Raw genomic sequence first — 13,961 nt, forward strand, 5'->3', positions numbered from 1 at the left:
TCATGATCATACCACATACTGCAGATATTCATAACTAACAACTAATCAAATCAACCTTAAAACTACACATGAACCTTATCAAGAGCAAAACCCAATGAAATAGTATTATAAAATATACAACTATTCAAACAACAAATTAACATACAAACGTCAATAAACATTTCTGATATATAGAAGACAAACAAGCAATACAGAAAGATGGATGTATAGACAGCTGTTTTGCTAAATTGTCCAATCAGCTAATAAGGGAAGCAATACTATCACAAAAGTAATGCGGCATTATCATGTCACCACTAAAACCTTCTGCTGATCTCTTCTGTAGCTCATTGAATTGTTCTTTCTTGGTTGCTCCACTCAATACAAGCAAAGTTAGTAAGTTATTGTTGAAGCCAAAACGAATGTCACTCTTCAGGCTAAACAAAACTTGAAATAAGATAAATTAACAAAAACTAAGTTCTGATAACAATTGGTTCCTTTGTAAAGCTTTGTCTGAATACAGGCATGTTTGCAGATACACATGCACGCATGCACATGCTTGCGCACACAGACAGAGACAGAGACAGAGACAGACAGCACGCAGTATAGCTGCTTACAGTTATTAGTTCCTTCAAGTTTTGTTTTAAGTTTAGTTAGTTCATGAACACTGATAGCAGTTGGTCTGCATAAATTATTTGCATTGAGGAAATGTATGATAGACAAATGTTCAATAAATATGATTGACAGACAGACAGATAGCTCTACCTAAATGCAACGGAGACGTTCGCCCCATTGCTATTGGTGAATGCTTACGACGTATCACAGCTACAGTCATCTGTCGTCAAAAAAGAGAGGCCTTTGCTGATTACTTCTGCCCAATACAACATGGTGTGTCAACTCCAAGTGGTTCTGAGCTTCTTGCTCACCACATTAAATTGCTTTTGGAGCATAACAGTAACTGGGTTGCTATAAAAACACGTGAAAAATGCATTCAATTCAATCAGCAGGAAAGAGTTGTTACAACAGTGCCGTTCTACATTTCAAGACATATCAAAGCATGTGTACCAGATGTACTTTGATTTCAGTTCACTAGTCGCCTTGCAGAATGGTCAACTGGTTTTGCTACAATCTGAGGTTGGGGTTCACCAAGGTGACCCATTAGGTCCTGCTCTGTTTGCCATGGCTATCTACCCAACTTTGGTGAATCTTCAGAACACTTTCTCCAACATTCAAATCCTAGCATACTTGGATGATGTGTTCTTGGTTGGTTTGCCAAGTAACGTTACGGAAGCCTTTACTTCTTTACAATGCAATTTCTCAGCTATTGGCTTAGATATTGCTTGTCAGAAATGTGAGATTTATTGTCCATCTCCAGCTATCACAATTCCTGATTGTCAACTTCCTGTTACATCTGAAGGCATAGTTATATTGGGAATGCCTCTTGGAAATGCTAAATTTGTATCCAATTTTTGCTCTACGTATGCTAACACTGGGGAACAACTATGTGACCAATTGTCTTCTTTGAATGATGTCCAAAGCGCTTCGTTATTGCTCAAGTATTGTCACGTTCCACAATTGAATTATTTAGCTCGTGTTGTTCCTCCAAATTTACTAACATCTGCAGCAGAAATTCACGATTTACAGACACGCAAAGTTTTCTCTGAATTACTATCTTATCACCAACTCAGTGACTTGGCATGGCAACAAGCCACTCTACCAGTCCGACTAGGTGGTTTTGGTCTAACATCTGTCAAATCTATAGCAGCTTGTGCTTTCTTAGCCTCGTGGGTTGAAGCAATAGATGCACTACCCAAGCGTTTTCCTAACTTGAGAGTAGATTTAGATTTGCTTCTGAAAGGATCTTAGGGATCTGCTACAGGTGCGACATTAAAGAGCCTCCTTCCCTTGAATGAACTGTCTGAGTACTTACCTGCTAGTGGCAAATTACAGAAGCGATTATCTAATGATTTGTTTGAATCTATGTCTCGTGATACAGTGAAGTCAACAAGAGATGCTGCCAGAATTCGCTCTTTACATGGTGCAGGTGCAGGTGCTTAGGTCAACGCTGTTCCAACCTCGATGTGTTTCGCACTTGATTCTTGCGTTTATCGCTTGGCGTCATATCTGAGGTTGGGCTTGCCAGTCTGTTCTCGGGAGTGGTTGAGTTCGTGTCAGTGCAGAGCAGTTCTTGACGACAGCGGGTATCATCTTTTAACATACAAGGTTGGTGGTGGCCCAGTTTGGAGTCACGAATCCATTGCAAATGTTTGGGCTGATTGTCTAAGTGAACTTCACATACCACACAGGAGAGAGCCAAGACATCGCTACTCAAACTCAGATAACAGACCAGACATTATAGCACTTGATACACATTCTGGTATGAGTATTGATTTAGACATCTCTCTTGCCCATCCCTGGAGCTCAGAGGTATTTCCCTCATCCTCAAAAGTAGATGGTCTAGCTTCGAAGTGAAGAGAAGAAAAGAAAAAAAAATCAAATATCAAGATGAAGGCTGCCAACTGGCAACCAAATAATCTTTAAGCCTTTAGTCATTGAACACTTCGGTAGATGGGGTGATGAAGGAGACCAACACCTACGTTCTCTCGGATCTCAACCTTTTGATAAAAATGGTCGGCACAACTCGGCACAATTTATAGATCACTGGCGGAAAAGGTTCAGCATTCAATTACAGCGATGCAATGCCAGAGTAATCCAACGCAAGATGTCATCCTTGGGTTGCAGAGTCCACGCAAAAAAACCCCGCTTTCATCTCCAATAATTAGTGTTGCAATAACTGGACCCTCTTTGGGTTCTTTAGTAGTTAGAAAATGTAATTTTAGTTCTCAGTTGGTTCAGTAGTTGATATCTGTAGTCTCTAGGTGATTCTGTATAATTTGACTCGTAGTTAAATATTGTATGTTGCTAGATTCATGTTTCAAATATATGTATTGGACAGACAGACAGACAGACAGACCCGGATGAATGGAAGCGGTGCTTGCAACCTACAGTTTCTGCAAAGTAGAAGTCATCAACAGAAGAGGAGAGCTTTTTCAGGATTCTTTTTGGCGTCAGCGGTTCTTTCCGCTTTCGTCGGTTGCGTCAGTCCTATTCGGTTGTATGGGGTCCCCGTTTCTGGAATGAACGCTTTTGTTGAGTTGCTTTTCGTCGTATGTTGTTTCCGTGGCTTATGTTTCTTTGTTGTGATCGAGTTTGCGTTCTGTCTTTACTCTTGTGGCTTCAGTGTCTGGGATCATCGCAGCCTTACCTTGCCTTCGTGGTCTAGTGCATTTTCTCCAGATTCTGTTGTCGTCATCTCATCTTCGTCTCATCGTCCATCTTGTGACTTCAGCATGTGGGATTATCGCAGCCTTACCTTGCCCTTGTGGCCTAGTGCGTCTTCTCCAGATTCTGTTGTCATCATGTCGTCTTTCCTTCGTCTTGTCGTCCATCTTGTGCACGTGACTTCAGTGTCTGGGATCATCGCAGCCTTACCTCGCCCTCGTGACCTAGTGCGTGTTCTCCAGATTCTGTCGTCATCATCTTGTCTTCCTCTTCGTCTTGTCATCCATCTTGTGACTTCAGCATCTGGGATTATCGCAGCCTTAACTTGCCCTCGTGGCCTAGTGCGTCTTCTCGGATTCTGTCATCACCATCGCCTGGTCTTCTTTGGATTCATTTCTTCTGACTTGCGTATCTTGTACCTAGCTCTAGAGTCTTGCCTCTCATATGTAGTTTGCAAGGTATATGTTGTTACTAGTGTTGGACTTTAGTTATAGCTATGTGCTTTGCAGTGATGTATAATAGTTCCATGTTTGAAAATATATGTATTGACAGACAGACAGACAAACAGACAGACAGAGTGCCATGTTTCTTCTTTGCTACTGCCATGCTCATCGTCTGTCATCTACTCAGAAACATTCCTCCTGATGAGAAACGCCCTGCTACAATCATACATGACACACAAACGCAAAGTACCTTTACCAAACTCTGAACATCAACATTCGTCTCTGGTTGGGCTCACTTGTTGCAAGTGTTACCGAACCGATTTCCAGATCTACAGCGACAAGTAGCTTCAGTAATCAGTCAAACAATGTCTTCAAGTGCTCAGGAAAATAGCAGTCATCATCTACAGAAGTGTCTGTGTCCTGGTTAGGTTCTGACAGATCTCATCTCTAACACCAAAAGACTTCAGCATAAGCTGACTGAAAACAAACAAAATCTCAAGTTCAGCACATGTTGACAATTCTCCACTCAAGGATGCAGTTTGTTTGAGATCTCTTCAAGGAAAGGGCTCAGGAGCCTGGCTAGACACTATTCTCACCTCAAGAAAGCTTGCAATTTCTCCTGGATTATTCCACTTGGCAGCATTAATGACACTGGGTCTACATTTGCCACTGCCTCCATCTATAATTGAAAGCGATTGTGGCAAGACACTGGGCACCTATGGATATCACCTCATTACTTGCAAGACAAGATGGGTCCAATTTGGTCACACAACTCAATGCTCTCTGCTTGGCCAGAATGTTTAAAACATGTGTCACTTCCTCACACTATTGAGCCAAGAGACTGTTAAGCAGCTCTCAATCCAGACCTGACATAGCTGTCCATAATGCAACTGACTTCAACGTTGAACTTAGTATCTCTCTGGCACACCCGTGGAGCTCAGAGGTAATTTCACTTGCAGTCACAATGGATGGAACAGCAGCTTCAAAATGAAAAGAAAAGAAGATAAAGAAGTACAGTAAAGGAAGATACACTGGTGGAGGTTCTCCACCAGATCTCAGTGGCCGTGTTCACACTGCTAGTTATAGCGTAGTTATCCAACCAGGGTATAGTAACTAAACTACAGTGTGAACACTAGCGGTGGTTATTGCGTAGTTATAGCGTAGTTATCCCACTAAGCTTGCGACCTTGGTTAGAGCATAGTTACAGTAGTTACGCATGTGCACTAGGCCTACATGATTAGTCTCGCGTAGCGGGAAGGGTCTGGCTACACGAGACTACTAGATGTTGTCTAGTCGCAACTCCCATAAGTCTGCTGTTAACATGATGCGTTTTTATCAGATACTAACGTGCGTAAAGAACTTCCGTTTGTGCGCATTCCACTTCCAGATACTAGAGTAGCATCCATGTTCACGCTAGTGTGAACAACCGCCTAGGTAACTATACCGTACCGTAGTTACCAAAATACGAATATAACTATAGTTGCATAACTATGTGTGAACACGGTCACTAAGATCCCGTGATGAAGATGGAAACCTGAATTCAAATTTCAAATGTACTGGCGGTGAATACTGTCAATAACATTACAACATTATAATAGTAGTGTTTTATCTAAAAAGATTGATTGACAGAATAGCTTGTACTAATGACTCTGTAGGTGATAGCTACAGACATCAGATGACTGTTTGTTAGAGTTTTTCTTCTATGACCACTATGGTTGTCTATCTTGAACTTTTAGTGTAGCCTTTTCTGTATTAGTGTTAATGTTTTCAATAAACATTCTTTGACAGACAGACAGACAGATACTGCCATGTGAGCCGGTTGAATAATCTAGGGCAAGTGATACCACCAGAAATGTTACATACAGCGGCTGCCATACATGACAAACAGACCAAAAGAACATTCTGCAGTCTATTGGGTTGCAAGACTCTTAGTAAAGGCCAGTGGCAGCAAGTAGCGTGGCCTATCAGATATGGAGGTTTTGGTATGACTTCGCTCTCATCCACATCAGCGTTTGCCTTTGTATCATCTTGGGCTCATTCTCTGTCACAGTTGTCACAGCGCCTTCCAGATACCAGTCTTGTAGTCGACCGCCTGATTTCCAACAAGGAAGACAACACCATTAGTCATTCACTACATCAAGCCGTCCATCCCAACTACCACCTATCCAGTTTGACAACTGAAACGAAATTACAGCGAAAGCTAACAGACAGTCTGCTCAGGTCTGAAGTCAGTGAAAGGATTGACTCCGCTACTTGTCCAAAAGAAGTATCGCGTTTTAGGTCAATTCAAGGAAGAGGGGCGGGAGCATGACTAGATGCCATCCCGAACTCACAAAGGTTTGCACTAAAACCAAAAGAATTTCAGGTGGCAACCTTTTTGAGACTGGGATTGCCGGTAGACTCCTCAAAATGAATTACAAGATGCGATTGCGGAAAAGACCTGGATTCTGAGGGATACCATCTCATGACGTGTAAGACTGGAGGAGGTCCTGTCTGGACCCATAATACCATTGTAGGTGTTTGGTCCAAATGTTTGAGCCAGTTACACATAAACCACAAGAAAGAGCCCAGAGAAAGGTACTGTGATTGTGAGCATCGACCTGACATAGCGATCATGGATCCAGTAACCGGAACAGACGTCGAACTAGAAGTGTCTTTGGCCCACCCATGGTGTGCCAATATCTTGTCAAGAGCAGCCCGAGAAGACGAGGCAGCAGCGGTAAGAAGGGAAGAGAGGAAAGTCGAGAAATACCAGTCAAAGGTCCTGCCGGGTGGATTATGCCTCAACTTCGTGCCTCTAGTTATGGAACACTTCAGTCGTTGGGGGAGACAAGCTCAATCATTCCTGTCTCAAATATCTCAACTAAGTAAAAACACCGACCTTGGTAACAGTGACCAAGATTTCAAGTGCTACTAAAGAAGAAGATTCGCTGTAGCTCTCCAAAGGTGCAACACAAAGGTTCTCATCCAGAAGATGAACCGCTCACAAAGCAAAGAAAATGACATTAGTGACATATATAGTGTTCAATTGCATGCAACCTAAGTTGATAATTTTTTAGAGACCCTGTGTGGGTCCAATTGATATATAACGAACTTTCGTATCTATAGCTTGTAATAGTTCATATGTATGAAATATAAAGATTTGACAGACACACAGACAGACAAAGACAGTTTATCTTGAACTCTTAGTGTTATATGTAGCCTTTTCTGTAGGCAGACACACAGACAGACAGATGAGAACATATACAATAGAGACTATCAAAGTAGCTTGCATTAAACTAAAGTTGAACTCAGTGCTTGCTTGCATTTAGTGTTATCAATGCAATGTAGGGTTTGTGTTTCAATAAATGAAATTGACAGAAAGATGAGACAGGAGAGAGAGAGAGAGAGGGAGGGAGGGAGGGAGGGAGGGAGGGAGGGAGGAGGGAGGGAGGGAGGGAGGGAGGGAGGGAGGGAGGGAGGGAGGGAGGGAGGGAGGGAGGGAGGGAGGGAGGCAGTCAAACGGAGATGCAACCCTCATTGCCATTGGAGAGTCATTGCGGTGATTGACTGCCAAAACTATCTGTATTCAGAAGACGAAAGCTTTTGCTCAGTTTTTCTTTTTTTTAACAACATGGAGTTGCAGTCCGAGGTGGATCAGAACTGCTATTTTCGCGCACATCATCACAATTTGAATTGTCTTGCCATTTTAGCTAATAAACTAACTTCAATGTATTAAAAAAACCATGTGATACTAATTAGTTACAAAACAATCCTGCTAAGACAAAAACTAAAAAAGTTACAGCGACAAAAGAACACCGACATACCACTTCTGGTCCATGTTTTACGTAGCAAAACCTCAAATTGCAACCACCAAAATGCCAGCTGCACTAAAACTGCGGCCCTTGAGACCGCCAAACTCATGCGATAAGTTAGCCTGAACGTTCAGCTGCACGCAGTTGTAGCAATGCCTCGAGGCAAACAGTTGAGTCCAAAAACGCGAGGGAAATTGAAGCCCTTCACTCAGTTGGCTACGCTGTGTGTCAGATTGCAGCTTTTGTCTGCCGCTCCAGGAATTCGGTTCATCAGTGCCTGCAACGGCTTTCCCATGGCAGCAGCAATTATGAAAAACAACCCGGATGTGGAAAAGCAACGACAATCCGGGAAGATCATCGACTGAAAAGAATGGCACTGCAGAACCGCAGACCACCATCATGACTGCTCTTATATCAGCTGGCTGAAGAAACCGGCAAGCAGGTGTTAGGTAGAACTGTCCGTCGTAGTCTCAGTGAGACAGCAGTGAACGCTCGGAGGCCTAAGAAACCCACTGCTAACAGAAATCCATTGGCATTTGCGACTGGGATGGGCAACCACTCACACACGATGGACTTTGGATGACAGGAAATCTATTCCTTTTACAGATGAGTCAAAAGTCAGCATAAGAAATGATGGTGCTCTGTACGTTTGGCGTCGCAAAGATGAGGAATTTCTCCCTGAATGTTGTGACCATACGATCCAGCATGCGGCTAGTGTGATGGGTGTGGGGATCAATATGTTGGCATGGTGTGGGGTCCTCAGTGAAACTGGAAGATCATTTGGACAGCATGGCGTACCAACAGGTTCTGGAGGAGCACATGCTTGCAGACGCAGCGGCACTAATAGGAGACGACTTTGTCCTCCAGCAGGACGACGTACCAATCCACATGTCTCAGTTAACAAGACAATGGCTACACCAGCATGGCGTCACACTTTTGGACTGGCCGCCAAAATCGCCTCATGCAAATCCGATTGAAAACTTGTGGCATGAAATCAAAACTGTTGCCAACCGTTCTCAGACAGGCAGACAGACAGACAGACAGGCAGACACATGCACACACCGTGCATGCACACACCGTACACACACATGCACAGACACACACAGAGGCATGCACACAGATACGCACACAGACATGCAGACACGCATGCATGCACACACACAATAAATCTCTTGTATGTAACAGCACAACATAAGTGTTCATACCCACATCACTCACCTGTCTCCAATCATACATGTCCGACCCGGATCAAGACCATGCCTACAATACAACATACAAATGTCATTACCATACACACTAAAGCCAAGCAACACATCTACCCATTTACTTTTAAACCACAATTTTCTGCTACGCATCAAATACCAACAATTACAGATGCCTTACACAACATAAAGCATCGAAAGGGACATTGTCTCGGTGCACAATCGCTTGGGCATTCAATGTTCAGTAAACAAACGCACAGGGCAGCTAAATTAACATATACTTATACACTCGAACCTCCCTAGGCCAGACACTTGTACCCAGCAAATATCAGGTCGTGAGGCTCCAAGGGTAGGCACTTTGGCAAGAAACTCCCCATCTAGACACTCAATTCTCCAGCAGCCTTGACTATCACGTGCCAGTGCGAACGCATATCTAACGTGTGTACTGTACATGCATACTGTATGCAGAACTGGTAAGACATTCAGCAAACCTTACATTAAAATGGTCTGGGATTCCAAGGATACAACAAGCGTTACCTATCTCTATCTTCCGGACATTTCTATAATCCGGACAGCGGCTGGTCCCATACTCTCTGAATTAGGGAGGTTGAGTGTGCTATGCATGTTTACTTAGAAATCACCCAGTACTCAGGTACGAAGCTTAGGGCATGTTCGATTTGCAGTTCTAGCAGTTCTAGAACTGCTGAAGTGCTGAAACTCGTGCTCAATTTAGTTCTGAAACTGTTCAAACTGATTCCGACAGTTCTGTCTACAGAGCTGCAATTGCTAGAACTGATGGAACTGACACGCCTTTTTCTGCAAAAGTCCTGGAAGTGTAATGGTGCACTATTTTGCAAACAGCAATAGTGATGGTTTCATGCACTCTATCACAAGGTCAAAAAGAAGCGCTGGTAGCTGAAGTCGCTCTAATAGTCGATGGATCGATAACTGATGAAGCCACAGTAGGTGTTGACAAAGCAGATTTTTTCGTTCAATTTAGTTCTGATTCTGTCAGTTCCAACAGTAGCGGTACACCCCAGTTTCAGTTCTAGAACTGCAAATCGAACACGTCCTTACACCTGGTTCACAATATTGATGCCAATCTCAATGTCAACATCAAAGGATGCCGCTGGCTTCGAGGCGGTTCTGTTTTAAGCTCAGCATCATACTACCAACCAGGCATAAATCTTGTAAATCCATAAAAGTACTAATCCAAGAAAATGTCACTTCTTACCCCAAAAGCCCACCTTGCTGTTAAAATCCACTGTGGCAAGTAGATACAGCAGCAACGCATGAGCACTGAGAAATCACCCATAACACACACATGCACGCACACACAATCACACAACACACACACACACACACACACACACACACACACACATGTACAACACACACACACACACACACACACACACACACACACACACACACACACACACACACACACACACATACACGCACACACACACACACACACACGCACACACACACACACACACACACACACACACACACACACACACATGCACACACACACACACACACACACACACACACACACACACACACACACACACATGCACATGCACACTGCTAGAGTTGAGACGAATGTATAAAATAAACATTCAAATATTTGTCACAAAATATTTAAAATATTCAAATATATTGGTGATGTCATTGACATTACTTCCACTACTACTATGTAGAAGTCACTGCATTGATTAATTAAACTTGTGTCAGCATTTTGATTAGAGCTGCTTCAGCCTTCACGTTGAGCAATATGTAAAGTTGTAATGTAATCTAAAATCTATGTATGCATGTGCATGTAGTTTATGCATGGCCACAGTTTAACTAAGACCAATTGCTACCAAATTGGCACGCACAACTGGCATGTTGTTAATTAAGAGGTAGGTTTTCACAAACAAATTGGACAGAGAATTCCCTTCAAGGGGTTGACTCGTTTCTTTTAGGAAAGGCTTGCATTGTTCGTAAATTGTCAGGAATAAATGACTATTTGTTGATTATTGATTATTTTGCATAATGTAGCAACTAAATATTTCCAATTTTCTGGTCACTTTCATCCTTCAGTTTCATTGTTGTTTACATGCCACTGTTATGTCACAACGCTATCTATAAGTCTTATCAGGCTGTGTTATCTGAGCAAGTTGTAGTTGATTTGCTTTTCTTAAACATCAAACTACGTCCAGTGCAAAGAGATAGGGTTCCCAAGAGAAATACTATTCAATGCTTAACTTAACTTGGAAACGTCCTGACCATATGCTTAAAGGTTTTCTTTCTAATTGATCAATCGAATTGGGGCCATGAAGCCTCTTGAAGATAAGGAGCCACAATTCCTGTCGATATATTTATGGGCAATGATCAAGAACAGGCAGGGCGACAATGCAGAATAGTGCCCGGCGTGCAGCAGGTACAAGGAAGAAATACCTGCAAGAATAGTTGTAACTTTCGCCTGCTAATATAGCCCATGCAAACTACGGGTTCAGAATCTAGTTATAGAGAAAATGCCAATCTACCGAGAAATCAGCTTTGCAAACAACCAAAATGTTTAGAAAGTTTGTCCAAGCTGAGTTCACCCTCCAGAATTGCAGGTCTTAATGACTCTTATCATGATGGTAACTGGAAGCCCAGTGTAAAGCACTTTGCTAACAAGTTACAAAACATAAACATGCATAATTACGGTGGCATCCTGTTAGGGGTTGTTCAAAATTATCGACAGTTTCACAAGCAAACAACAGGATTTGTAATGGATTATACTCTACTTTGAGATAATTGATCTCAGAATGGGATATCATTGAACAAGATATAACTCTGAACAAAATTCTTCATTAGAATTTTGTCCGGGTGCTAATTCTTCAGAACAGAGTAAAAATGCATGTCAACAAAGACATACTTAATTAATGATAAATTGTCAGAACAGGATACTCATGCAACATAAATTTGCATACAATGTAAAATTAACTAAATTTAAGAGAATTCTGTCCACGGCTACTTTTGTGAATGAGATATACTTCATGAATGTATACAATGATAAATTAATTAACTAACAACTAATAATCTAATCTGCCCGTGTGGAGAACGGGCCAGTGAGCTACAGTACTAAATACTAAACAAGGCATGGACATGGGACTCGTCATGTGACACTTTCAGGTTACCTAACCATGGCTTCCTGGAAATTGTCTGCTCACCAGAAACATGCGATTGATTGTTGTCGATAGTGGGCTCAGAATGCTCAGCTGCAACATTCGGTACATAACCAGTCAGCAAGTTCACTGTCAATTTGCCTGTCATCAAACACACCTGGAAAGACGCCATTGTTGACACTTACTTTGACGCATGCACAGATCACTAAGAAGGTTCAAATATTGCACGTCATACTTCAAACGCCAAAAATATTCGAATATTCAAACATTCGTCTCAACTTTAATGCATGTGCATGCACACACACACACACACACACACACACACACACACACACACACGCACACACACACGCACATACACACACACTTCTTTTTCACTACTCAATAATGAGTTCACGACTTCCATTCAGCAGTTGTTTACAATTTGTCTTTGATGAGCATGCTCATGTGCAGAGTCCAATTCTGGAACAACATACTCGATAACAGATATTACAAACGTTCTTTGTACCAGTAGTCACGTTTGCGCAAAGCAAACTAAATGCGCAGTAGCTAGTCAGTACAGCTGCAATCATGAACTCAAGCTATGTTACATACTAACAATGCGCAATCCATGAAAAAAGAAATTCGAAAAACTTCGGTTTTGCTAAGAAAACTTCAGTGCCAAAGTTAGACTACACACAAAAATGCAAGGTGTCCCTATAATTTTGTCCAAGTCTGTATATATATATATATAGTGTTCAAAATTCCCAAAAAATTTTAGCCGCCAAATTTTGAGGTTTCCCAACCATACAAATGTTTATTTCATTACGTTGCCAGATAAAAAGGGGTTGGGCTGGCAACAAGAGACTGTATTAATTACAAAGTAGTTATCTCAGCCAGATTTGATACAAATAAGGTAGTCGAACATTGTTAATTAAACTGCACTTGCTATCAACAGTTATGTACATGTCTACAGGCATACTAAAGTAGAGCCTTTGCAGAGTGTAAAGAGTCCTTCTCATGAGTTTACAAAGCACCATATTGTTCAATATTGACACAAGTGCATTCCTTCACTAAATTTCTTCCTGTGGTAGATAGCTCTTATGTTCTTTGGCTACTACTCTTGGCAGTCCCGGTACTCTACACTTTCTCAACTAAGATATCTAAACTCAACCAGCACATCATGATGACCTTTTCGAATGATACTACTAGAGAGAGACTTCTTGTAGCGTGACCTAGACGAGTTAGACTTTGTAAGGTTGGTATGGATGGCAAACCTGCCTAATTGGCTGACCACTTCAATTAATTAAGTAGCATATGTTTATCTAGCACCTGCCATGCATTTGTGCTTGCTGTCTATGAAACCTAGCCTCGTAACAGACCCTCTCGCGCCGTCGTACCCAGTTCCTGGATGACAAGGCAACACTGGAGAACCAGGCACGATGGCATAAGAGGGTCTGGTACGAAGCTAATGAAACCCATCTCTCCATAGGCACAAAATATCACTCTAAACTTGTTATCACGCTTTTTTACAACACACAGTGTTACTGAGTGTGTCTCGCGGAAGTGACGTCATTCTCCACGAATAGATCATGACGTTTTAGGTGGGAGATGGGGATGCTGGAAAATGCATAGTCTGAGACGAACGGTCGCATCGGATTGCTTTGGGGGCTGAAATTAACCTAAAATTAGATTGCTGTGCGAATGCGCCGATCGACACGACCCCGGTCTCCGATTGTCGTGAAACGCAACGGCCCGGTCGAGTTCAGCCGTCCAAGATAAACGGTCGAGTCGGATGTCAGCCAGAAACGAGACTTTGGCGTTCTGAAATGAGATGAGCCGGAGTTTGTTTGCTCAATCAATTAACCGAGTATGCAAATGTGACGTGCGCTCGCCAGCCATCCTCTAATTCCCAGAGTGCAAGCTGCGCCGGCTCACTGAGCCACTTTTGCGTGTGTGCGTGTCACGGAAGGTGCGTCTTCTTTGCAGAAGTGGCGTACAACGATAGATTGCCACCGCCCAGATTGCCACCGCCCATAGGGCGAGTAGTACTAGTATATATATATATATATTTTTTTTTTTTTTTTTTTTATTTAAACAGAACTAACTACCAAATTCTAC

The 13,961-nt window shown here is 42.3% G+C and overlaps 2 protein-coding genes across 3 annotated transcripts in view; one reads left to right on the forward strand and one right to left on the reverse strand.

Moving 5' to 3' along the window:
- The window catches only part of LOC134188756 (glycerol-3-phosphate phosphatase-like), a 25,569-nt gene continuing 11,608 nt past the window's right edge, over positions 1-13,961 (reverse strand). Inside the window, exons 4-6 of one of the 2 annotated variants that reach the window (XM_062656948.1) lie at positions 8,714-8,755; positions 301-413; positions 1-239 (exon numbers count right to left, since the gene is read on the reverse strand). In XM_062656948.1, the coding sequence (XP_062512932.1) occupies positions 223-239; positions 301-413; positions 8,714-8,755 (172 nt within the window). In that variant the 3' untranslated portion in view covers positions 1-222. Of the gene's footprint in view, positions 414-8,713; positions 8,756-13,961 lie in introns of both variants that reach the window. The other variant, XM_062656947.1, reaches the window with a different exon arrangement.
- Positions 861-4,407, forward strand: LOC134188754 (uncharacterized). Its single transcript, XM_062656945.1, has one exon. The coding sequence runs from the start codon at positions 1,045-1,047 to the stop codon at positions 1,840-1,842; it is 798 nt and encodes a 265-aa protein (XP_062512929.1). The 5' UTR covers positions 861-1,044; the 3' UTR covers positions 1,843-4,407.

The sequence above is a fragment of the Corticium candelabrum genome, chromosome 13 (genome assembly GCF_963422355.1).
Source record: "Corticium candelabrum chromosome 13, ooCorCand1.1, whole genome shotgun sequence".
NCBI classification, from domain to species: Eukaryota; Metazoa; Porifera; class Homoscleromorpha; order Homosclerophorida; family Plakinidae; genus Corticium; species Corticium candelabrum.

Bases quoted from the DNA above. Each gene is read 5' to 3' on its own strand.
- LOC134188754 (XM_062656945.1), top strand. From the start codon at position 1,045: ATGTACTTTGATTTCAGTTCACTAGTCGCCTTGCAGAATGGTCAACTG.